Source organism: Octopus sinensis, linkage group LG11 (genome assembly GCF_006345805.1).
Source record: "Octopus sinensis linkage group LG11, ASM634580v1, whole genome shotgun sequence".
In the NCBI taxonomy this organism is placed as follows: domain Eukaryota; kingdom Metazoa; phylum Mollusca; class Cephalopoda; order Octopoda; family Octopodidae; genus Octopus; species Octopus sinensis.
The window spans coordinates 74,951,109-74,975,604 of record NC_043007.1 but is presented as its reverse complement, the minus strand read 5'-3'; the positions used below and the strand labels follow the sequence as shown (position 1 = coordinate 74,975,604).

At 34.9% G+C, this 24,496-nt stretch overlaps 1 protein-coding gene across 2 annotated transcripts in view; it reads right to left on the bottom strand.

Annotated features, from left to right (window-relative positions):
• LOC115217695 (ryanodine receptor) overlaps nt 1-24,496 on the bottom strand; it is a 323,697-nt gene that overhangs the window by 73,923 nt on the left and 225,278 nt on the right. For both annotated transcript variants that reach the window (XM_036507726.1, XM_036507727.1), the window contains exons 45-62: nt 24,403-24,478; nt 22,704-22,880; nt 21,342-21,491; nt 20,626-20,741; nt 20,355-20,410; nt 18,221-18,319; nt 17,250-17,348; nt 15,789-16,062; nt 13,525-13,649; nt 12,208-12,356; nt 11,731-11,938; nt 10,746-10,878; nt 9,495-9,734; nt 7,305-7,530; nt 5,496-5,749; nt 3,252-3,415; nt 1,684-1,904; nt 918-938 (exon numbers count right to left, since the gene is read on the bottom strand). In XM_036507726.1, coding sequence (XP_036363619.1) covers nt 918-938; nt 1,684-1,904; nt 3,252-3,415; nt 5,496-5,749; nt 7,305-7,530; nt 9,495-9,734; nt 10,746-10,878; nt 11,731-11,938; nt 12,208-12,356; nt 13,525-13,649; nt 15,789-16,062; nt 17,250-17,348; nt 18,221-18,319; nt 20,355-20,410; nt 20,626-20,741; nt 21,342-21,491; nt 22,704-22,880; nt 24,403-24,478 — 2,788 coding nt within the window. The remainder of the gene's footprint in view (nt 1-917; nt 939-1,683; nt 1,905-3,251; nt 3,416-5,495; nt 5,750-7,304; nt 7,531-9,494; nt 9,735-10,745; nt 10,879-11,730; nt 11,939-12,207; nt 12,357-13,524; nt 13,650-15,788; nt 16,063-17,249; nt 17,349-18,220; nt 18,320-20,354; nt 20,411-20,625; nt 20,742-21,341; nt 21,492-22,703; nt 22,881-24,402; nt 24,479-24,496) is intronic.

Below are 24,496 nucleotides of genomic sequence, written 5' to 3'. Positions count from 1 at the left end.
CGTATATATATATATATATATTATATATATATATATATATATATATATATAACGACCCAGTATATACAGTTGAAGCAACTACTTTTGTATGAATGTAGGTTCATTGACTCATTAGAAAAATGTGTGTCCAGAGCAGATAACACCCATCAATTATAAATAAGATCATGTTTGGGTTTCCTCTTCATATATTTCGCATTCGTTTCATGCTAAATACTGAGTAATATTTTCGATGGAAATCACTGAACTATTTTATTTAAAAGAATTTGGTATCTTAGGGTATTTTTCTTGAATATTTGTTCAAAATGGTTAATTTTTGGTTTTCTCTTAACCTCTCACAGAAAGAAAGTAGTTAATGAATTACTGTGTTTTGAAATTGTTAAATTGTTTTGGAAAGGAAAATTATAGATCTTGGTTATGAATCTAATGCCAATGGCTATGTTATTACTTTGGATGGGGGTACCATATTCTTAATTTATGAGAAAATATTTCTTGATATTTTCCACTTTTAATGTTGTGGCTATAATATACCTATCAAGTTTTTTATTGCAGAAGATTCTTGCCTATTTGTATTAGAATAAAACAAATATCTTACCAAATAAAAACAGAGGAATTGTCTAAATTATGTATACATTCTTTAGTTTATGTAGTAAAATAATTTGTTTCAATAGTTTAAAATGTTTAGAAAGGTAATATTTTAAAAATTTGTTCATAGCTTTATTAATTTAGAAATACTATTGAAAAAACATCTTGATGAACATTGTAACTACTAGAACTCAGTGTACAATCCACTGGAAATGATGTTCCCATCTTAAATAGTAAAGGCCTTAAGTTTAAATAGAAAAAACAATCAATATGAAACCACATTTTAATAAACATTTTCAAAGTGCATCAAAAGGACTAATGTATAATAACTATACCAGTTTCCTTGTGTTATTTGACTGAAAAAAAGAAAGAAGACACAAATAGAAAAACAAAAGGAATTACTACTTTCCTGAAGATACTTAGGATGAATTTACCCTATGGTAGAGATTTCAATTTTATCTTTTTTATTTGGTTTGTATAAAGACAGTAACAAAATTATAGAATAGAATTGTAGTTTTGAAGGAAATATTTAAAAATATAGTACAAAGATGACTATCCTTGTTAACATATTTTAAATTCAAATACACATAATAAATTTTAAGTTATCTAATTAGTATTGGTATAATTATTATGAGTATTCTAAAATGTAACTGCTTTTAATATGCAAATGTATTAAAAGCTTAAGCTAGAATATAGCAGAGAATTTGATAAGTATTTCATGAATAATATTTTCATAAATGTATAACTATATCTTCCTATATTAATAATTTATCTGCTAAATCTGACAGTATAACTGATTTTATTTGAATATGTAATTCTAATTGATGAGTATAAATATTTAAAGATTAACATGTGTTGAAGTGTTTTGAGGTGAAAAGTTTTATAGGGACTGAAAACAAAACAAAAAACAATATTTATGATAGACTAAAGGAATATTCACAGTCGAGAAATGATAACAAGAGATGATTACAAAAGGATTTTTTCCCCCCAACAGTATATTCCATTAAAAAACTTTTTTTTTAAATTGTGAGTTCTGTTTAAAATTGCAGCAAACTGACATTCTTGAAAGCTAATTAAAGTGTTAATTGATTTGCTACTTACTGTGTGAACGCCACAAGGAAATCACATACAACATCTCGTTGTCCCTTGGTGAGAGAGCGGCACTTTGTATATCTGTACACGGTATTCAAAGTGTTGTCCATCAAGGCAGATACATGGTCAGCATCTCTAAAGAAGTGACAGTGGGTAGTCATCAAGGGTAGGACGGAGTTACATAAGTATCTGTTAAGTGCCAATGCCATATCACTTTCATCTGGGGTGACCTTAAAAACAAATATCAATTAATATGTTAATTTTGATTGTGTGAATTTTTAATAATTAAATTAATAACTAATTAAAATTGAGTGCATTTTTAATAACTATTAACAACTCTATTGACACATATAACATTTCAACTCAAAAAGTCTCCAGGCATTAGACATCAATTTAAGGATTAAATTTGTAAAGTTTATATCAATTAGTGAAGGTGCATGGCTCAGTGGTTAGAGCATCAAGCTTATGATTGTGAGGTTGTGAGTTCAAATCCTGGACCAGGCTGTGTGTTGAGTTCTTGAGCAAGACACTTTATTTCACATTGCTCCAGTTCACTCAGCTGTAGAAATGAGTTGCGACATCACAGATGCCAAGCTGTATCGGCCCCTTTGCCTTTCCCTTGGATAACATCAGTGAGAGGGGAGGCTGGTATGCATGGGCGACTGCTGGTCTTCCATAAACAACCTTGCCCGAAAGGGTAACTTTCCAGGTGCAATCCCATGGTCAGTCATGACCAATGGCGGTGTCTCTTTTATATCAATTAGGATAAACTATGAAGGGGCAAATAAACTCAGTTTCAACATTATTCGCAGTAAACAACAAAAAACTGGTCTGCAATACTGTATGTGTTAATATAAATACCAATATCCATCATGACTACAGTTGCCACCGTCAACATCATCATTTTCAAACTTGATTTTAAAATTTCAAGTAAACTTAATCAGTAAAAACTCAAGTAAATTTAATCAATAAAAATTTCTCCAAAACACCTCTCCCTAACAACCTACCCTGAAAATTAACTGTCACTCCACTCAAACCTACATATCCTAAGAAGCTTTTAACTCAACAAAAACTATATAAAGCTAAGATTAACTTCTATGCAACACAGTTCAATGATGGCTTAACTGGCCAAAACTTCAAAGGCCATGTCAATAATGTTTTTGTTTAAGAATAATGAATGTGTTCTGTACAAAAGCATAGAATAACCCATGAGATTAATGTAAAATTGTTTTATTATTACTAAGCCTCATGTTTAGTGACATTTTGTCTGTCTTTATGTTCTGAGCTCAAATTCTGCCAAGGCTGACTTTGCCTTTCATCCTTTCGGGGTTGATAAAATAAGTACCAGTCACGCACTGGGGTTGATGTAATGGACTTCCCCATTCCCCTGAAATTGATGGGTTTGTGCCAAATTTTGAAACCATTATAACTAAACCGAAAAAAAACAAACATTAACACTATGTATATGCATACATACACGCAAACACACACACACAAATATAGGGAGAGATATATAGAGAAATAGATCTCCCCTAGTGTAAGATGATGAGTAATTGAAAAGTAACAATTATACTTACTGTATCCAATGACGTTGCTGCTCGAAGATCAGGTAGGAAACCATCTTCTAGTAATCTGAAGAAAACTGTTCGATCTGGTATTCCATAGACTCTTTCCAAAAACAGCACAATGGCTGCTTTATGTGTGGGTACCAATCCAGGTGGTAGAGGAACTGGTACTCCTTCTGTTAAACAAAGAAATATATAACAAAATATAGATTTGATATTTAATAAATTGTGCATGAATCTGAAAGGATGAGTATGTGTGTGTGTGTGTGTGTGTGTGCATGTGCACAGGCATACACTGTAGACACTCAAACTCTCATGCACACAAACACACACGCACACACACACACACACACACACACACACACACACACACACACACACACATACACACGCGCGCACACACATCTGCAGAGTAAATTTTAGCCTCTTTAAACATTTTCGAAAAGAGAACAATTAACCCATTGGTTGGAACTGAATAGCTAAAAATGTTAACCTTAATAAACACATCCTTGCATGTATGGCTGCATACATACACACACATGCATTCATTGATGCATCCATACGTACATATATAAATACGTGTGCATACATGCAGACATACATTATATCACTTAATATCTAAGTAGTATTCTGAGGGTTTCATGCAAATGTGTACATTGCAAAACCAATTTTTAAGTGAAACAGTGGAAATATACAAGACATTTTCTTAAATATAGAGGAGGTGCGTGGCTTAGTGGTTAGGGTGTCAGCATCATGATCGTAAGATTGTGGTTTCGATTCCTGGACCAGGTGACACATTGTGTTCTTGAGCAAAGCACTTCATTTCACGTTGCTCCAGTCCACTCAGCTGGCAAAAATGAGTAATGCTGCGATGGACTGGCGCCCAATCCACCTGGGGAACATATATGCCATTGAAATCGGGAAACTGAGCCCATGAGCCTGACTAGGCTTTAAAAGGGCACATTTATTATTTTATTATTTTCTAAAATATGAGGATAAATTTCCTTGCTGGATGGGGATTACATAATGCTGAGAAGTATTTATGCTATGGGTTCTTTTAGATGTGATGCTTGAGAGCATCCATAGTGGGTTCATCTTTTTGTAATTATCCATTAGCGTTAGGAAGGGCATCTGGTGTTAGGAAGGGCATCCAGCTGTAGAAACACTGCCAGATCAGACTGGAGCCTGGTGCAGCCTTCTGGCTTCCCAGATCCCTGGTCAAACCGTCCAACCCATGCTAGCATGGAGAATGGACGTTAAACGATGATGATGATGATGATGATGAACAGTCATCCAGGCCCACATGTGAAGGTAATATATATCAACTCATTATATCAACTCATTTATTAATATTGACTCGTTTATTATATCAGCTCATTTATTATTTCGACTTGTTTATTATATCAACTCCAATATTCAATTGCTATTTATTTTATTGATCTTGTCAGAGGCAGTCTAAGCAAAGTCAACATTCATAAGCAATGAAGCAGAATGTTAAGTGCTATAATCAAACACTGCAAGATATTTTGGCCAAAGCTTTTAAAATTCTACTGATCCATCGTAAAGATATCATCATCATCATCATCATCCTTTAACGTCCATTTTATCATATTTGCATCAGTCTTAGAATTTATTGATGCAGATTTTCTACAGCCAGATGCCTTTCCTGTCTCCAACCCTCACCTATTTCCAAGCAAGGTAATATTTTCCTAATGCAAGACATGCTTTTCATGGAAAAGGATGTTGATGATGCTTATTTGCAGACATCACTTGATGTCTAGACAAGGCTATGCACAAGAACACACACATGTATGTATGTATGTGTGTACGTACGTACGTACATACATACATACATACACACACACACACACACACATACATACATACATACATACATACATACATACATACATATATATATATGATAGGCTTCTTTCAGTTTCCATGTGCCAAATCCATGCACAAGGCTTTGATTTTCCAGACACTATAGTAAAAAGTGCTTGCCTAAGGTGCCATACAGTGGAACTGAACCCAAGACCACATGCTTTGATACAACCATGCCAGTGCCATGACTGATATTATTTACATTGGTGGATTTGACATTGAATATTGTTCTAACACAAAGATTATAGTATTAAAGAGGAAAACACTCAAGGAATTGAAGAGTTCTGGTAGATTTTAAAATTTATCTTAAAGATAATACTGAAATTGGTGAAAATGTGTTAAAATGAAAGAACATATTGTGTTTGAAAGTACCTTCGTATTGCCCAAATCCTGATGGTAAAATGAATCGGAGTCCTAATACACCTTCAAGGTCTTCCATTGACACCAAACTCCGAAGAATAGCACGGGCTCTCAAAGAATTGCTTCGTCCAGCTTTAAGGGTCTCAGCATCAGGAGCACAGCGTCCCAATAAATCAACCAAACTGGAGTAGAAGTTGAGGATTGCACATCCCATGTCTATGTAGTCTTCATCATCATCAGCTGGTAGAGTTGTAAAATCATATTTACTGAAAGAAAGAAAAAATAAATTCTCTAATGAAGCCAAGTATTAAAATGATTCCGTTTGAAAGTTATTTATATACAGGGATGTTTTTTAAAGTGGGTTCCATGAAAATATTTCGAGGTTCCATGTTGAAATTTCATAAAAATGTATTTTATATATTTCTTTACTACCCACATGGGGCTAAACACAGACGGGACAAACGGATTAAGTCGATTACATCAACCCCAGTGCATAACTGGTACTTAATTTATCGACCCCGAAAGGATGAAAGGCAAAGTCGACCTTGACGGAATTTGAGCTCAGAATGTAACAGCAGATGAAATACGGCTATGCAATTTGCCCGGCGTGCTAACGTTTCTGCCAGCTCGCCGGCTATAAAAATGTATTTTATAAGTAAAAGTTGGAATTACATCCTAGAGTCAGGGGTTGTCCATAAAAACAGGAATGGGTTCAATGATTTTTGGAATATCAAATAAAAGTTCTTTCACCAAATATGTTTGGGTCCACAGTTTGTAAAGTGTATTGATGACATCAGAAAAAATTTTTAAACTTTGAGAGATTTAGAATAATTAATTTTTGACTGTCCAACTCAAAGTAGACAAAACTGCAAATGATAGTATGTGAAAATCCTCAGCAGTTTTGACTTTCTCTATTGAAAGAGTTGTTTTGACTACAGATTTACATGCTGTTATTTGAGTTGCATGGTTAAGAATGAATAGTTTCATGTCTCTAGAATTTTAAAAAGTCCCTATGATATAAATGATATACCGTTTTTGATTGCAAGAACAAAGCGTCTAGAAGGAATAGAGTATATGTTCTTGTTTTTGATGAGTAAATTCTTTCTTCAAAATAAATTTTGTTTCATTTAATATTTTATTAAAATTATGGCTGGGAGTTGTCCCTAAAAATAGGAATGAGTTTGTTTTTTGACAAAATATATTTGAGAACCATTAGTCTGAATGTTGTAATGTTACTATAGTGATAGTTATAAACACTAATTTGTATGTCTTCTGAGAGAGAGAGAGAGAGAGAGGGAGAGAGAGGGAGAGAGAGAGAGAGAGAGAAGAGTTGCCAATTTCATTCATACTGATATATTACAAAAGCATAAAATGAATTCAGTACTATATTGTATATACATATTATATATAAATGTTCTGCATGCAAAAGTTATATTTGAGAAATTTTCTAGTGTCATTATATATGGCTGAGGAGGATATTATGAAAGAACTATCTTACATAACTACTCAAAACACATATATTAAATGCATTCAAAATATCAAAATTTCAACATTTGTTTTTTGTCTGTATTATATATATACAACGTAAAGTTGAATGTGAAATCACGGTGATACAGAACTAAATTCATTTTTTTAAATGTCTTGCTTTGAAAAACTGCATTTGGGTATGATTAGTATAATTTTGGTAGTAATGACTTTGTCCCTCCTAGTGTGAGGCATTTATGTGTAATAATGCCCTCTATACAATATATATATATATATATATATATATGTGTGTGTGTGTGTGTGTGTGTATGTATGTATAATTATTGTTATAATTACCTTTGGAAAAGGTATTCTCCACCTGTGTCATCATCATCATTAATGACTCTGAGGAAGTTTGCAGCATTAGTGTCTTTGGCTGCTGCAATTTGTTCAGACATTTTGATTCCATCTCGGGTAGCCTTAAGCAATCCACTTCCTTCACCACGCAGGGCTGGTCCTAAGCACTCAGGCTTGCGGATAAGTAGGCGAACTACTAGATTGGCATTCTCCTCCACACTTTCTCCTATGTTATTAAAAGATAAAACGTTATATTGCTTTATACAAATCATGAATTTAGAATTTAGAATTTGGAATAATGAATATAAGAAAATAAACTTCTACATGTAATGGGAATATTAAATATTTCTGTATTTATTCTTTCACTTGTTTCAGTCATTGAACTGAGGTCATGCTGGGGCACTACCTTTAATCAGAAATGTGTTTCAGTTAAGTAATTATTTTATCAATCTCTTTTTGTTGAACATCTAAGATTTAGTACATGAATAGTGGTTTCTAGTTTTGACACAAGGCCAGCAATTTTAGTGTGCAGGTGTTAGTAGATAACACCAACCTTCAGTGCTTGACTGATGATATATACCATCAATCTTGAAAGGATGAAAGGCAACATTGACTTTACTGGGGTTTGAACTCAGAGCATGAAAACCTGGAAGAAATGCTGCCAGGTATTTTGGCCTATGCGATAATGCTTCTACCAGCTCGCCATCTTGTGACATATAAATAACATTGCTTTCATTGTGATTGCGTAAATACATACACAGGCATGACACAAACTCCAACACTGTGTGTGTGTGTGTTTGTGTGTGTGCGTGTGTGTGGGAGAGAGAGAGTGAGAGAGAGAGAGATGAGCTTCTGTAGAGTTTCCACCTATCAAATTCCATTTTCAAAGGTACTGGTCAATCTGAGGCTATAATAAAAGACACTTGTCAAGGGTGCCACTCAATAGGATTGAACCCAGAACCATGTGGTTGGGAAATGAACTTCTTAATCATATTACTATGCTTGCACCTAGGAATCTTTTGTCTCTTTTACTTGCTCCAGTCATTGGACTGCAGTCATGCTGGGGCACTACCTTGAAGGTTTTAGTTGAATAATCAACTCCAGGACTTAGTTAAGCCTAAGCACTTATTCTATCAGTCACTTTTGCTGAACCACTAAGTTTTGGCGATGTAAACACACCAACACCAGTTGTCAAACAGTAATGGGAGGACAAACACAGACACAAAGACACCCATACATAGATACATACACACACACACATATATATATATACGAAGGGCTTCTTTCAGTTTTTGTCCACCAAATTCTCAGGTTGGCCTGAGGCTATAGTAGAGGACACTTGTCCAAGGTGACATGCAGTGAGACTGAACCCAGAACCATATGGTTGGTAAGCAAACTTCTTACATGCAGCTACTCCTGTGCCTATGATCCAGAAAGATCATACAGAATAAATTAACTTGACCCACAGAGATAATATAGAATAATACAATATTTATGAGAATTTCAGAAACACAGATTAATTAATATTCAAGTTATCAGAAATTAAGACATTATTGTAAAAGTATGTCTTTTTCATAAATAGAAATATTATTATTTCTAAGTCTCTCTAAAGGAGACTATGGCAGCGGTACTGGATATTAAGTTATCACCAAGCTAATATGGCAGTCCATAAATGTAGGATGAAAGCTGCCATTGATTAGCACCAATTTATCATCTACTTGTCTCAGTCATTAGATTGTAGCCATGCTAGAGTACCATGCGGAAGAATTTTTTTTGTTGAATGTATCACCCACCGGTTCTTATTTTTTAAAAACCTGGTATCTATTCTGCTGGTCTCTTTTGCTGAGCCACTAAGTTACAGGGATGTAAATACACCAACATCAGTTGTCAAGTGGTGGTGGGGGTGGGGTCATAAACACAGACACAATGAAACATATACATATATACAATGAGCATCTTTCTGTTTCCATCTAGCAAATTCACTCACAAGGCCTGAGGCTATAGTAGAAGACACTTGCCCAAGGTGACATGCAGTGGAACTGAACCTAGAACCATGCTGTCAGGAAGATAATTTCTTACTACACAGCCATGCCTTGTCACTCAAAACGACTTAAGTAATTAATAACTTTTTTTTACAGAATTTTGTCATATTATAGAAGTGAGGAATCTTCATATAAAAAGTTTACATACCATTTACCCAGACACAGAATCGGAAAAAGTCCAAGAATCTCTCTCCTTCTACAGGATCCCAGCCAATATCAGGATATCCTTTCTCCAAAAGTTCAGCATTGCTTTGGAGGCCGCAACGAGACAAATAAACAGTAATTCTTTCCAAATTCGACTCTCTGAGAGCTAAAGCAAGTTCGTTGTTATCCATAAGAGAAGAATATGCAACATCAAGTGGACAGGAGCCTCTCAATGATGGACGAGCTGTTGGATTATAAAAGAATGGTAATTTATTCAAGGCAATGAGCACAAAAAAGAAGACAACACAGAAGGGGTAAATGTATTAGTTTAATACTTAAAAAGAAGAGAAAGAGTTTTGATGTTTCAGACATAAGTCCTTAATCAGAAGAAATAAGAGAATGAGAAAAAGTGGTTGGAAAAGACAACAAAGACAACAGGCCAGGTGGAACACACACACACACACCACACACACACACACACACGCACACATACATACAGATTAAAAAGATTGGATTCTTTGGATCCTTGTGCTGTGGATGTAAGTTTAGCATTTTGATGAGATTCATCACAGATTTAGAGAATAAATACTTTTCACCACTCAGTACACTTTTAAATAATTCTTAACAAACTCTATAGAAATGGTGATATATTTTCTAGTTGATTATGAAATTGTATCATATAGAAATGTCTTGTTTGACAATTAATGGTTAACCTCTCATTACTGGAATGACAAATCCTATATCTCTGAATCCTTACCATAAAGCAGTCAAGTATTAATGCAATATACTTTGAACAGAAAATAATAGTCTGTTGTGTCTGGGGAGAGTCATTTTCTTTCTGTGCCTTATAATGTAACATTTATTTAGGAAAATAAAAATAAGAAATAAGTGGAAACTTTACTAGTAAGTGTGTTTTAGATAAAATGAAATATGTGAAGACTTATTCATTAAGAGAAGACTTATTTACTGATAAAATATGTTAAGACTTTCTGTTATGTCTGGGGAGAGTTATTTTCTTTTTGTGCCTTATAATTTAATACACTCACTGGTAAAATTTCCACTTATTTCTTAAAAAATAATTTAAAAAAAATAAGTGGAAATTTTACTGGTGCGTGTGTTAAATTATAAGGCTCAAAAAGAAAATGACTCTCCCCAGACACAACAGAATTTGCTTCAATACACGAACTCATATAAAGAATCTTGCAAGCCAAATCCAAAAACGAAATGGAAAATAATAGACTTTGCATATACTTACCGAGAAGCATGCTGCTGTTTTCCAGCAAGTAACTGAGATGTTCAAACATTGCTCTCTGATTTTGTCGACTAATGCGGCAGAAATAACAGAGGAAGCGGCAACACATGACAACCATTTCAGCACAAGCATCTTGCTACAGAATAAAATATTTGGGTGGCATTAAATCACTGGAGTCAATAAGGCACAATTCATAAAATTATCTTATCGTTTATCTTTTACTTGTTTTAGTCATTGGACTGCGGGCATGCTGGGGCATCACCTTAGAGGGTCTAGTCAAGTAAATCAATCTCAATATATGCTATTTTTTAAAGTCTGGTACCTATTCTATCAGTCTGTTTTGTCAAACTGCTAGGTTATGAGGATGTATACAAACCAACACTAGTCGTCAAGTTATGGTGGTGGAACAAATGCAGACACATGCATGCACACACATACACACATGTGTCTACTATAGCAAGTGTCTTCTACTATAGCCTCGGGCCAACTAAAGCCTTGTGAGTGGATTCGATAGACGGAAACTGAAAGAAGGCCATCGATGATGATGATGATGATGATATATATATATATATATATATATATATATATATAAATATATATATATGTGTGTGTGTGTATATATGTTTGTGTGTCTGTGTTTGTCCCCCAACATCACTTAACAACCGATGCTGGTGTGTTTATGTCCCTGTAACTTAGCGGTTCGGCAAAAGAGACCAATAGAATAAGTACTAGGCTTGCAAAGAATAAGTCCTGGGATCGATTTGCTCGACTAAAGGTGGTGCTCCAGCATGGCTGTAGTCAAATGACTGAAACAAGTAAAAGAGTAGAGTAATGAAACAAAAAGTACCAACACATCAACTTTTAAAGTGACATTCTCTAAACTTTTGAATTCCTGCAATTGGCACCAACGAAATATGAACATGGCAAAACATATTTGTTTACCTGCCTTAAGCTTGTAGTTGAATTCAAACAGTTATCATGTCCTTACCTTACTTTGTACAGCACTAGGATCACTTTCACTTGGAGCACCAGCAATTGATGTTCTGTTACCAGCTGCTTGTTCAGATGCTGCTGCTTGTTGATGCTGTTGTGCTTTGTTAAGTGTGTTTACCATAAGCTGCATAACTGTCTCATGTACGCATAAAGCACGCATCAAATCAGGATGCTGGAAAAATACTTTGTTGTCCATGAGTTCCCTGAAGAAATGAAATAAAATAAAACAAAACATTGACAGAATTATTATTTTCTTTTTGTATAACTAAGTTTATTCCATGCTTCAACAATTCTGAGCATGAATAAAATGCTTTTGAAAGTCATGGATGCTGCAATGTAAATTAAACTAGTTTTTTTTTCTCTTTGGAAAATATCTTGGAAACATGCTTTATTATTTTTATAATTAAAAATTGTTTTTTCATTCCCCTTACATTGTATTTTAAAACAAATGTCAAAATTTGATATTACTTACTTGAGGCTTGTTTTCATGGACTCTTCCTCATCAACGGCCACTTGGACCAAAAGCAAAGAACGGATGTGTCCTAAAGCTTTTAATAATTCGTTGATGTCTTCTATACTAAAATTACTGATTACATAAGCTTTCTCCAAAGCAGAAAGTAACTGAAATAAAAACAAAAATAATCAAATGAAAATGAAATTTTTTGAAATAAAGAAATTAAGATTTAAAAATTCTTAAGTTGATCATGTATTAATTATCATTTATCATTTCTGTATATTTAAAAAATTACATTCTCATAAACATGACAAGTGTAATAAAAATGTTGAGGGTATTTTCTTTGATTATCATTATTATTATTATTATTATTATTATTATTATATTATTATTATTAATATTATTAAGTGAGAGAGGAGTGCATACCATCAAAGTGACACTTAGGTAAAATATACGAAGCCCAGTATACTAAGATAAACAGCACATGACCTTGCAGAATTTTCTTTGGGTCAAGCCCATCCTGCTCAAAAGGTCCCTGAATAAGGGTTGTTTAAGGATGTTGAATGAAACACCCATGTTTCTAGAGGTGAAATGTTCAAACCTCCAAAGAATTCTTCTCAACACATAGCTATGATGCTCCCCCACTACTTCTGTTCGTGATCAGAGATGCACATATGTCTTGGTCTGTACTCTACAGTTACTAAAACCTTACACCCAGAGATTAAGTGGTCAACTGTTTCTATCCCATCGTTGCAGTATCAGCACTTTGGGTCTACACCATTTTTCATCCCATTGGCGTGATAGTTCTGGGTCAATAAGCTCTGATCTTGAGTAGTCAAGATAAAGCCTTCACTCTCTGCCTTTAGCCCTGAGCTCCATAGCCATTAACGACTGTTCTTCTGGTCTACATCTGCTTGTTTGCTATGGGCCACATATTTGCCATGCAAAGGTTTTTATTCCCACCTATCAGCCAATCGTATTCTTTGAGCATTTGCTTGGACTTTTTGTTGCAGTATTCCTTTTGCTGAAAGCAGTTCTTCTCTTGGTGATAGTCTATGTTTTCTCTTCATCTTTCTTCCTTTTCTAGTTTTTACATTGTTTCCACAGATTAGTTAATTCAATATTGATATTCATCTCCCTTTATTTCAATTATTATTATTATTTATTTATTTATTTATTTTATCGTTTCTTTTAATTTTCCTTCAGACATGCTTTGCCTTCAAATCATTTTGCTTACGAACCCTGCATGACAATAATAATCTTCCCTCAAATTAACAAGACGAGAAATTAGAAACGTAATTTGGAAATTATAAAAAATACAGAAATTCCACTTACTTCTGCAACGCCATTATACTGTCTGTGAAGTAGACTAAACATTTCTCTGACCAGGTTCTGGTCAGAGAGGAATGTTTCTTCTCCCCACCGAACCATTGTTTGGGCAATAAGTTTTTGTAGAGAATCTAGAAATAAAGTCATAGAAAAGGAATTGAATACCAAAATATGAAAGCATGCCAAAATTGATCAGCATTGATCACAATCACTCAGAAGTAGACGTTATCTCAATATACAGCAAGTGTTTTAGATAGCAATATTTGGAGATGTCATTGGATAATTATAATAATTTATTCCTGTGATCTGACTTGATTGAAATGAATTACCAATTGAAAGTCTATAGTTCCAGAATTAAGAAAGCTTAAGTGGTTATGTACAGAGACAGAACTTTGTTAATGTATTTGTCAAAAGAATCTTTGATAATAAGCCACATAATTAACATTGTAAGTAGATAAATATATAATTTCAAATAACCAAACAAAATCATTGAGAAAGGATCTGATTGATAAACTAAGTATAAAAATTGCATGTAACTTAGGCACAGGGCTGCAAATCTGGGGATGGTGAGGGGCACAGTCACCAGTGCCTGACTGGCATGTATTTTGTTGACCCTAAAAGAATGAAAGGCAAAGTTGACTGCAGTGGTATTTGATCTCAGAACATAAACATTTGTAAATACCTCAATACATTTTCTTCAATGCTCTATTAGTTCTGTGAATCTGTAGCCTAAACTTAATATAATGGTTTTAGATTTTAGCACAAGGCCAGCAATATTTGGAGAGGGGGAAAAGTCGATTAGATCAACCTCCAGTGCTCAACTGGTACTCATTTTATTGACCTTGAAAAGACGGAAGGCAAAGATGACCCAGCAGTATTTGAATGCAGAGCATGAAGATGGATGAAATACTGCTAAGCACTTTACCTGGTGTGCTAACGATTCTGCCAGCTTGATGCCTTGCCTAACTAAATATAATAACGTATAATTATATTCATAATGAATTTAAAAAAATAATTTAATTTAATTTAAAATTTGTTAAACATAATCAAATGATCAATTAATAAAATATGGACTGGGGAAACCCCCTTTGGTCATGAATGATCATGGGATTTCACCTAGAAAGTTACCCTCCGAGGTACAAGTCTGGGCAAGATTATTTATGGAAGGCCAGCAGTCACCCATGCATACCAGCTTCCCCTCTCCACGCCACCAGTGTTATCCAAGGGAAAGGCAACAGCAGATACAGCTTGGCACCAGTCATGTCGCAACTCATTTCTACAGCTGAGTGAACTGGAGCAACGTGAAATAAAGTGTCTTGCTCAAGAACACAACATGCAGCTCGGTCCAGGAATCGAACTCAGAACCTCACGATCGTGAGCTCGACGTTCTAACCACTGAGCCATATGGACTAATTGATTAGTAATTACGGAGTAAGTGAAGGTATGTGGCCAAGTAGTTCTGGTGTTGCATTTATGATAGTAAAATTGTGGTTTTAATTCCTGAACCAGGCAGTGCATCGTGTTCTTGAGCAAAATACTTCATTTCACATTACTCCAGTCCACTCAGCTGTAAATGGGTTTAATCAATAGTTGCAAAGTTAACCCTGCAATGGACTGGCATCCCACCATTTAGTGGGGGTAATATTGTAATCTCAGTCACTTATACACCACAGTGTATTTACTTTTAGACATTTACTTTAGTTGGACTTTTAATTCACTGGAAAGTTTTTGGTTGAAATTATAATTGACTGAATGTGCTTTATTCTTTTTTACTCATCCCATTGAGTAATCTAGCTCCAGTTGACACGTAAACTTAGATGAATAAATTAATAAAATATGAACTGGGGAGACCCCCTTCGGTCATGAATGACCATGGGATTACACCAAGAAAGTTACCCTCCAAGGTACAAGTCTGGGCAAGATTGTTTATGGAACACCAGCAGTCACCCATGCATACCAGCCTCCCCTCTCCACACCACTGATGTTATCCAAGGGAAATGCAAAGGCCGATACAACTTGGCAGCAGTGATGTTGCAACTCATTTCTACAGTTGAGTTAACTGGGGCAATGTGAAATAGTGTCTTCACACACACACATGCACATTACCAAACATCTCTCTCTGTGGAACTGAACCCAAATTGATGGAATATAATTTTTGTCTTTGATATCAAATGCCACTTCAAACAACATCACTGAAATTATAAACTAATTGAATGTTTCAGAACCAAAGCATTCATAATATTACAGAACAAATAAAATAATATCTATACCATTTTTGGTTTCTTCGTCAGATGATTTTTCTTTGATTTCTTCTTCTTTTTTAACCCTCCAGATCAAGCTTTTTAATTTTTCTTTCATCGATTTCGGCGAGTCATCTAACTGCTCAGTTTCATTTGCTTCAGGTTGTTTTTGCAAAGTTGGCATTTCACAATGAATCATTAAAGTTTGATGGTAATTCAAAAGAGACTCTCGAAAATCTTCTCGGCATGCACAAATGTCTTCATCAAATTCTTCTTCAGATTTGAATTTAAGAAGATTCTTCATCTAAGAATGGGAAAAATTAAAAACAAATTTTAATATTTAGAAACATTTCTGAAATATTTTCTAAAGGAAAAATTGGTAAATTAAACATATATAGTACTGTGTTTGATGGTGTAAAAAATGCATGAGCATGATAGATGTATACTAATTTTAGTAGAGTATATTTAGGAGAAAATTGCTTTTGATATGCTAAAACATGTAATCGAGGCCAACTTCTCATATAGGATGTGGAGAGACTTTTTGAGAAATTTCCTTGGAAAATAAGTGCATCTTACATACTATCAAATACAGTAATTTCATACATTAAAATGCATCAAATTGCTTTTCAGAAAAACAACAAATATTCAAATTGCATAGAATTCCTATTTGATTCTTTGAATTAATATTTTCTTTGTGGTTATAGATTTTATGAGTGTTATTGTATGCTACTGGATCAAAAGGGTTTGCTGAGGACAACATTCTGAAGTGGTTTATTGACAATCATCATTGTCATTTTAACATCCACTTTTCTATTCTTGCAAGGGGTAGATAGAATTTGTTGAAGTAGATTTTCTACAGCTGGATGCTCTTTCGGTTGCCAACTTTCACCTGTTTCTAAGCAAGGTAATATTTTCCCATGGCCAGATATGTTTTTCATGGAAGAGTGGAAGCAAGCAACCTTGCTTGAATGACAATGATGTTCATTTATAGACATCACATGATGTCTACACAAGGGTACACACTAATACCCCACCCCCCACACACACATGCACATTACCAAACATCTCTCACAGTGGAACTGAACCCAAGATCACTTGGTTGGGAAGTAAGCTTCTCAACTACTGAGCTATACCTGTTTTTCTTAAAGAGTTTACAGTAGGATAATCTTTTTAATTAATGGAAAGCATTATATTTTGATTGATGTAAAACTAGGACTACTTATTGCTGAAGACAAGTTAACAAGGTCTATACACACACACACACACACACACACACACACACACACATACACACACACACACACACACACAAATAATACATGCAATTTCTGTTTATAAATTTTTCTTACAAGACTTGACTCTATGGTAGAAAACCTAAACCCAAAGAGTCGTGCCTAGAACTCAAACCTAGAACTTCCTATGTGAGTAAGTAAATATACATACATGTAAATATAAAACTTATTACTTGCAAATAATGATGAAATTCTATACCTGTTGTTGTGGTGGACATCGAAATTCCCTGGTTTTCTTAGCAGTAACAGCAGAAGGAAGATCTGATTGTTTGATGGTATTGTAACGACGCAACTGGTCCTGGAAACGGAAATATTGGAAGCATTCAGATATCAAAGTCATGAAGTGTTTTGTTATTTCATAATTGAAGCACAAAAATGTTTCCAATAAAAATGAAGGAGCCTCTATATCTAGTTCTCAAACATTTTTTTACCCATAGACTCCCTTGATTCCAATTTAATTTGAGTGGACCCTCATAGCCATTTGATGCTTATAGACTCAGCCAGAGTCTATAGTAGAAGACACTTGCCCCAGGTGCTACTTAAAGGGACTAACCTGAAAATATGTGTTTGGGAAGCAGTCTTCTTAACCACACTGCCACACCTTATCAGATTCATGCGTGAGGGCGCGTGGCTGAGTGGTTAGGGCATTCGGCTCATGATCGTAAGGTTGTGAGTTCGATTCCCGGCGACGCGTTGTGTCCTTGAGCAAGACACTTTATTTCACGTTGCTCCAGTCCACTCAGCTGGCAAAAATGAGTTGTACTTGTATTTCAAAGGGTCAGCCTTGTCACTCTCTGTGTCACGCTGATTATCCCCGAGAACTACGTTAAGGGTACACGTGTCTGTGGAATGCTCAGCCATTTGCACGTTAATTTCACGAGCAAGCTGTTCCGTTGATCGTATCAGCTGGGACCCTCATCGTCGTAACCGGCGGAATCTTTTATCAGATTCATCCCACCCCCCTAGGACATCGTAATAATGTCCATCACATAGAGATACAAGAAAACCGGATGATCCTTGTGGGTCTTAAGTAGGGCTCACTGTTGCATGCATTTCTAACAGGTCTTCAGGCTGAGAACTAATATCATGATGCTTAGCATTATCACTTAGGATTTTCGAATGAAAATAAAGAATTAAATAGATAAAGATGAAAGCAAACAAATGACTTACTGTTTGGCATTCTCCCACAAAATGATCAGAAAATGCAACTATAGTTTCAACACGATGTCGCAACTGGTAGTCACATAAATGCTGCAGAATTCGACACATCTGTTAAAGAATATTTATATCATATTATTAGCATCTTTATTTAAAAATTAATTCAATAAAATTATATGTAGTAATTGTTTTTCATGCAGATGATGTCTTTGAGTTGTTTAAAATTTAAACAATATTGTTTCCATACACCAATAAATATACAGTCTTTCACACACACACATATATATATGCATGTACACATACACAAATGCGTGCACACACACATACACACACATGCATGTACACATATACACATACACGCACATGCATATATATGGCAAATACAGGTATAGCTACTGAGCCACAAACACATGTACCCAAAATTGTCCTCTTATCTCCAGAGAATACGTCCATCTTTTTGTTTAATGACATGTCAACTTTAGACAATTTTTGTTTCTTTTGATTACCTCCCCTTCTCAAGTGGATCTGGCCATAATTGCCATTTGGTAATTATGACACATCCTCTGGAAATGGTTTCAATAGATAAAGAATTTATGGTGTATGGTATTTGATATATCTGTGTTTGTCTATGTTGTTTGAATACATGCCACTGGCGACTCTGAGTTATTTCTCTTAGCTCACTTTTTGCTTCTCTCTTTCTCTCTCTCTCTCTCTCTCTCAATATATATATATATATATATATATATATATATATATATATTATATGTAGAAAAATACAAACTGGGACAAGAACGTAAAACATTTAGAAGACGTTACAAAAAAAAAGGACGAGACATTCGAAGCCTAGCAATTTCGGCTGATTAATCTTGAGATCGCTCCGATCCGGCCAGCCCCAAGGAAAAACTAAGCTACGAGCATTAGATTTCTTGGAAGAAGGATCGAATGTATACGAAACAGGGACAGAAAAACAGACGATGCCACACGAATATAAAATACAAAAAACAATAATGGTAAAAACAGGACAAAAACAGCGGGTGTCTTACGACTAATAGACAGTACAAATACACACATACATGCATACATACATACATTCACGCATACATACATACAGGCATACATACATACATTCACACATACATGCATACATACATACATTCACACATACATGCATACATACATACATACATACATACATACATACATACATACATACATACATACATACATACATACATATATATAAGTGTGTGTGTGTAGAATCAGCACTACTTAAGTAAGTGCTGGGAAGTGTTGTTTTAGCAAGAGGTCAAAAGAAGATCAAACTATGGTAAGAACTAGATGTGTGGGTGTGTGCATTAGATGAACGGAAAAAGCATTGATGTTTTTGGTCTGCAAAATTGTATCATCATCACCACCATCATTTAACGATCATTTTCATGCCACCATGGAGGACTGCATCAAGCTCCAAAGTCTGCTTTGGTATGGTTCCTAAGCCTGTTACATTCCCCAATGCCAAAGACTTTATAACAATTGGTTACCTCTTGTCTCCTTCAGCTTGCACCTTTATCACACTTTAGCCTTTCAACACCAGGTATAGACCTGGCCACACATCTCCCCCTCTCCCAAATGTTCCTCTTAGTAGTGGGAACTTTTCCCAATCTCTTTCTTCCAAGATACATGGTAACCACATTAGTGCTGGTGGCACAAGATAAACACCTAGTACACACCGTAAACTCTGTAAAGTGGTTGGCATTAGGAAGGGCACCCAGCCATAGAGACCATGCCAAAAATGACATTGGAACTCAACGGATCCCTGCAGTTCACTGGTTCCCTGTCAAACCATCCAGCATAGAAAGTGGACGTTAAATAATGACAATGATGATGACACCACTGCCGCTACCGATGATGATGATGATGATGATGATGATGATAAATTCATTAGTGCCAATAATATATGAAATAATAAAAAATTAAACTCACGAAATTAAGAACATAAAGAACATATATACAGGCATAAATATTTTTTTATACCTGGACTAGTTACGTTAGTAATACTAAAAATGAAAAAAAGTTATGTTCTGTAATATTCTCTTTTTATTGTTGTTTAGAATTATGTTCCTTATGCAATTACTAAAAGACTACATACCTCGACTTTGACTGGTTCTGCCAACTCCATACTAAGTAAGCCATGTTTTACTGCAACTGATCAAAATAAGGAAATATTAACAAGTGTTTCAATAAACATTTAAATATTAATTAAAAAAAGTTAATGAATTGTATTTGAAATCATAATTATAATTACGCCACAAACAGGGCTGTGTCATTAAGAAACTTGCTTTGCAGCCAAGGTGTATTGTATAATTAAGTGATAATTTTTTTTAGATAATTTCTAGGTTTATGAAATAACAGAAATTTACCTCGTTCTCCATTAGGATCAAATGAAGCTGGATCAATGAGGCTTAGTAATATTAGGAGGTCATCATCGTTTAATAATCCCATCAACAGAAGGTTGTCACAAACACGAAAGAGAGGACTAAAAATATGAAGAGGAAAATATGTATAGGGAGATATTTTAATGAATGAAATTTGGAAAAATGAAACAACTTAATTAATAAAATTTGGAAGAAAATGAAAACATTCAGAATAAATATTCTGTTAGTTTTACTTTAGTATATGTTTAAATATGGTAACTCTATAAATATCACTAGAATGACTCTAAATATTGGAACATTAAATATTGAAATAGCCATCTATGTAATATACTTAATGTAAACACATTGATGTTATCTGCGGTGAATACCACAGTAACTGGCTAATCAGTTGTGTATATACATTATGTATAATATATAGATAGCTATTTGTATCATACTTTGACAGTGCTTCAGTAGCATAAAACAGATTAAATACTGAATTTATATATTTATATAGATGGGTTTGCCTGAATAGCTTTATATATCCCTGGGCAAAGCAATGCACTGGAGCCTATAACATTTATTTATTGACAGCAAATTGCAACATATGTAGATTAGCATCGAGCTCCTAGAACCCCTGAACAACTAGCAATGTGACTATGCCTTAAGATAACACTATGCACAGAAATAAAGGAAGCAAGAAGAATTACTGCAATACTCACACAAAAAGATTTTCATTGCTTCCACCAATTGGATCTCTGATATGAGAAGCACCTTTTACAACAGCTTCATTCAGGGAGTATATTACATGCTGTTTTAGTTTATCCATTGGATAATATGGACAGAGAGACTCTTTGGGGATAGTTTTTGCTCTGAAAATATGAAGCAAGAAATGAAAGAGGCCAGCTTTATTAGAGTAAATTTCATGAAAAAATAAAAACAAAACATTTTCAATGCCTATACATGTGATGCTGAGTACCGAGTCACTGACAGACTAAACATTTATAATCTTTATATTGCTGATAAATGTAAAGGTATAATAAATATATACTGCATGTTTAAAGCCTCCAATAAAAATGATCAGTTTCTCTCTACCAAATCCACTCACAAGACACTTGCCCAAGGTGCCTTGCAGTGGGACTGAACCCAGAACCATGCAGTTGGTAAGCAGGCTACTTACCACACAGCCACTCCTGCGCCTGCTCATGAAATTAACATGCAAGTGACTGAGCACTCCACAGACTCATACACCCATAACATAGTTCTCAGGGAGACTCAGCATGACACAGAATGTGACAAGTCTGGCTCTTTGAATTACAGGCACAACTCATTATTGTCAGCTGAGTGGACTAGAGCAACAAGAAATGAAGCATCTTGCTCAAGGTTACAATGTACCATCAGGGAATGAACTCCTGACCTTATGATCATGAGCCAAGTACACTGGTTAGTAGAGGCTTGGATTATTATATCAGCAAGTGGGGGGGATGATGATGATGATGGTCGTCGTCGTCGTCGTTTAACGTCCGCTTTTCATGCTAGCATGGGTTGGACGATTTGACTGAGGTGTGGTGAACCAGATGGCTGCACCAGGCTCCAGTTTTGATCTGGCAGAGTTTCTACAGCTGGATGCCCTTCCTAACACAAACCACTCCTAGAGTGTAGTGAGTGCTTTTACGTGCCACCAGCACGAGGGCCAGTTAGGTGGTACTGGCAATGGCCACACTCAAATGGTGCTTTTTATGTGCCACCTGCACAGGAGCCAGTCCAGCGGCACTGGCAACGACCTCACTCAAATATTTTCTTACAAGCGCTAGTAAGGTGACGCAGGTAATGATCTAATAAGGTGATGCAGGTAACGATTGCTAGTAAGGTGACGCAGGTAACGATTGGCGATGCAGGTAACTATTGGTGACACAGGGATGTGGGTGATTAAGTCAGAGACTTGTCAAAATCTCCGGTATGGATTGGAGAACTACACTCTTTGATACTAGTACTGACACTGCAGCAAAAATTCCTCTCTCAAATAATATCGATGCTAATAAACCATTGATAAAGACTACAGTCTCAACTGAAAAGTTACATACCTGTCTTCAATTTCTTTCTCAGTAGTGTAAAGGCAAGGACGAATTGATACACTATCTTCCACTTTTGGTATAGTATCACTTAATTTGACTGAAGCTGCCTCGACTGGTTTACGATATAAAGTTAAGGCTCTGGTTTTTTCACTGCGGGGTATGATGTATTCATTCTGAGTCATAAACCTGGGAAATTCATAAATTATTATAATATATCACTTGAAATAAATCAAAAGTATAAAATGCATAATTTTAGATAAAATGAAATATGTGAAGACTTATTCATTAATAGAAGACTTATTTATTGATAAAATAAGCAAAGACTTTCTGTCGTGTCTGGGGAGACTCATGTATGTATGTATATATATATATATATATATATATATATATATATATATATATATATATATATATATATATATATGTATGCATATATTTATGTATATTCCGTTTTGTCTGGGGAGAGTCATTTTCTTTTTGTACCTTATAATGTAACACACTCACTGGTAAAATTTCTACTTATTTCTTATTAAAAAATTTTTTTTTAAATAAAAAAATACAAAAAAGAAATAAGTGGGTATTTTACCGGTGAGTGTGTTAAATTATAATGCACAAAAAAGAAAATGACTCTCCCCAGACACAACAGAATATGCTTCAAAACACGAACTCATATAAAGAATCTTGCAAACCAAATCCAAAAACAAAAAGTAAAGACTTATTTTATTAACCCTTAAACATTCAGATTACTCTGTCAAATGTGATGCTTATTTAGTCACATTGTTTTGAATTAATCATGCATTGTAGTGTAGCTTTGAGGTTTTGACAATGTGATTGTATATTTTTGAAATGACACTGTAGGGTAGGTGTGAGAGGCCAGATCTGACCTGTTTTAACATAAGACAGGTAGAAAATTTGAGTTGGGTTGGATATAACCAGTTTAAATACAGAAGAGTTAAACCAATCAGCTGAACAAGGGTATGGTTTCATAATTTGAGATCAAGTAAATAATTTAGAATGAAAACTATAATCTTATTAAGCAAGTGGATGAGCATACTTATTAGATGAACATTATTATGGTTTCATTTGCATAAACTTTAGAGTGAATAAATTCTTATATAAAGTGAACTGAATTCAAATTTATTTTATCCCTTTAGCATTCAAAACACTTTATCAAATGTTGTTGCGGAGACCCCCTCCCAGGCACAAGTCCGGGCAAGGTTGTTTATGGAAGACCAGCAGTCGCCCATGCATACCGACTTCCCCTCTCCCCGCCACAAGTGTTATTCAAGGGAAAGGCAAAGGGGCTGATACAGCTTGGCACCTGTGATGCTGCAACGCATTTCTACAGCTGAGTTAACTGGAGCAACGTGAAATAAAGTGTCTTGCTCAAGAACACAACACGCAGCCCGGTCTGGGATTCAAACTCACAACCTCATGTTTGTAAGCTCGATGCTCTAACTACTGAGCCATGTGCCTTCACTGTCAAATGTAATGCTTATTTATTCATATTGTTTTGAATTAATCATGCATTAACTTGTAGCTTTGAGATTTCAATGATGTGATTATTTATTTTTAGAGTAACATTGTAAGGTAGGTGTGAGAGGCTTGATTTGACCAATCTGAACATAAAACAGGTAGAAAATTTTAGCTGGTTATGGTCAGTTTAAATGCTAAAGGGTTAATTAAAATAGGATTTCTAAAATCTTACCTGGCTTTGCTGTGATACTCCATGTGCATAGAAATTAGTAAACCATGGAATCCATGTCTTAAAGGACCTGACATATCTGATTAATTAAAATGAA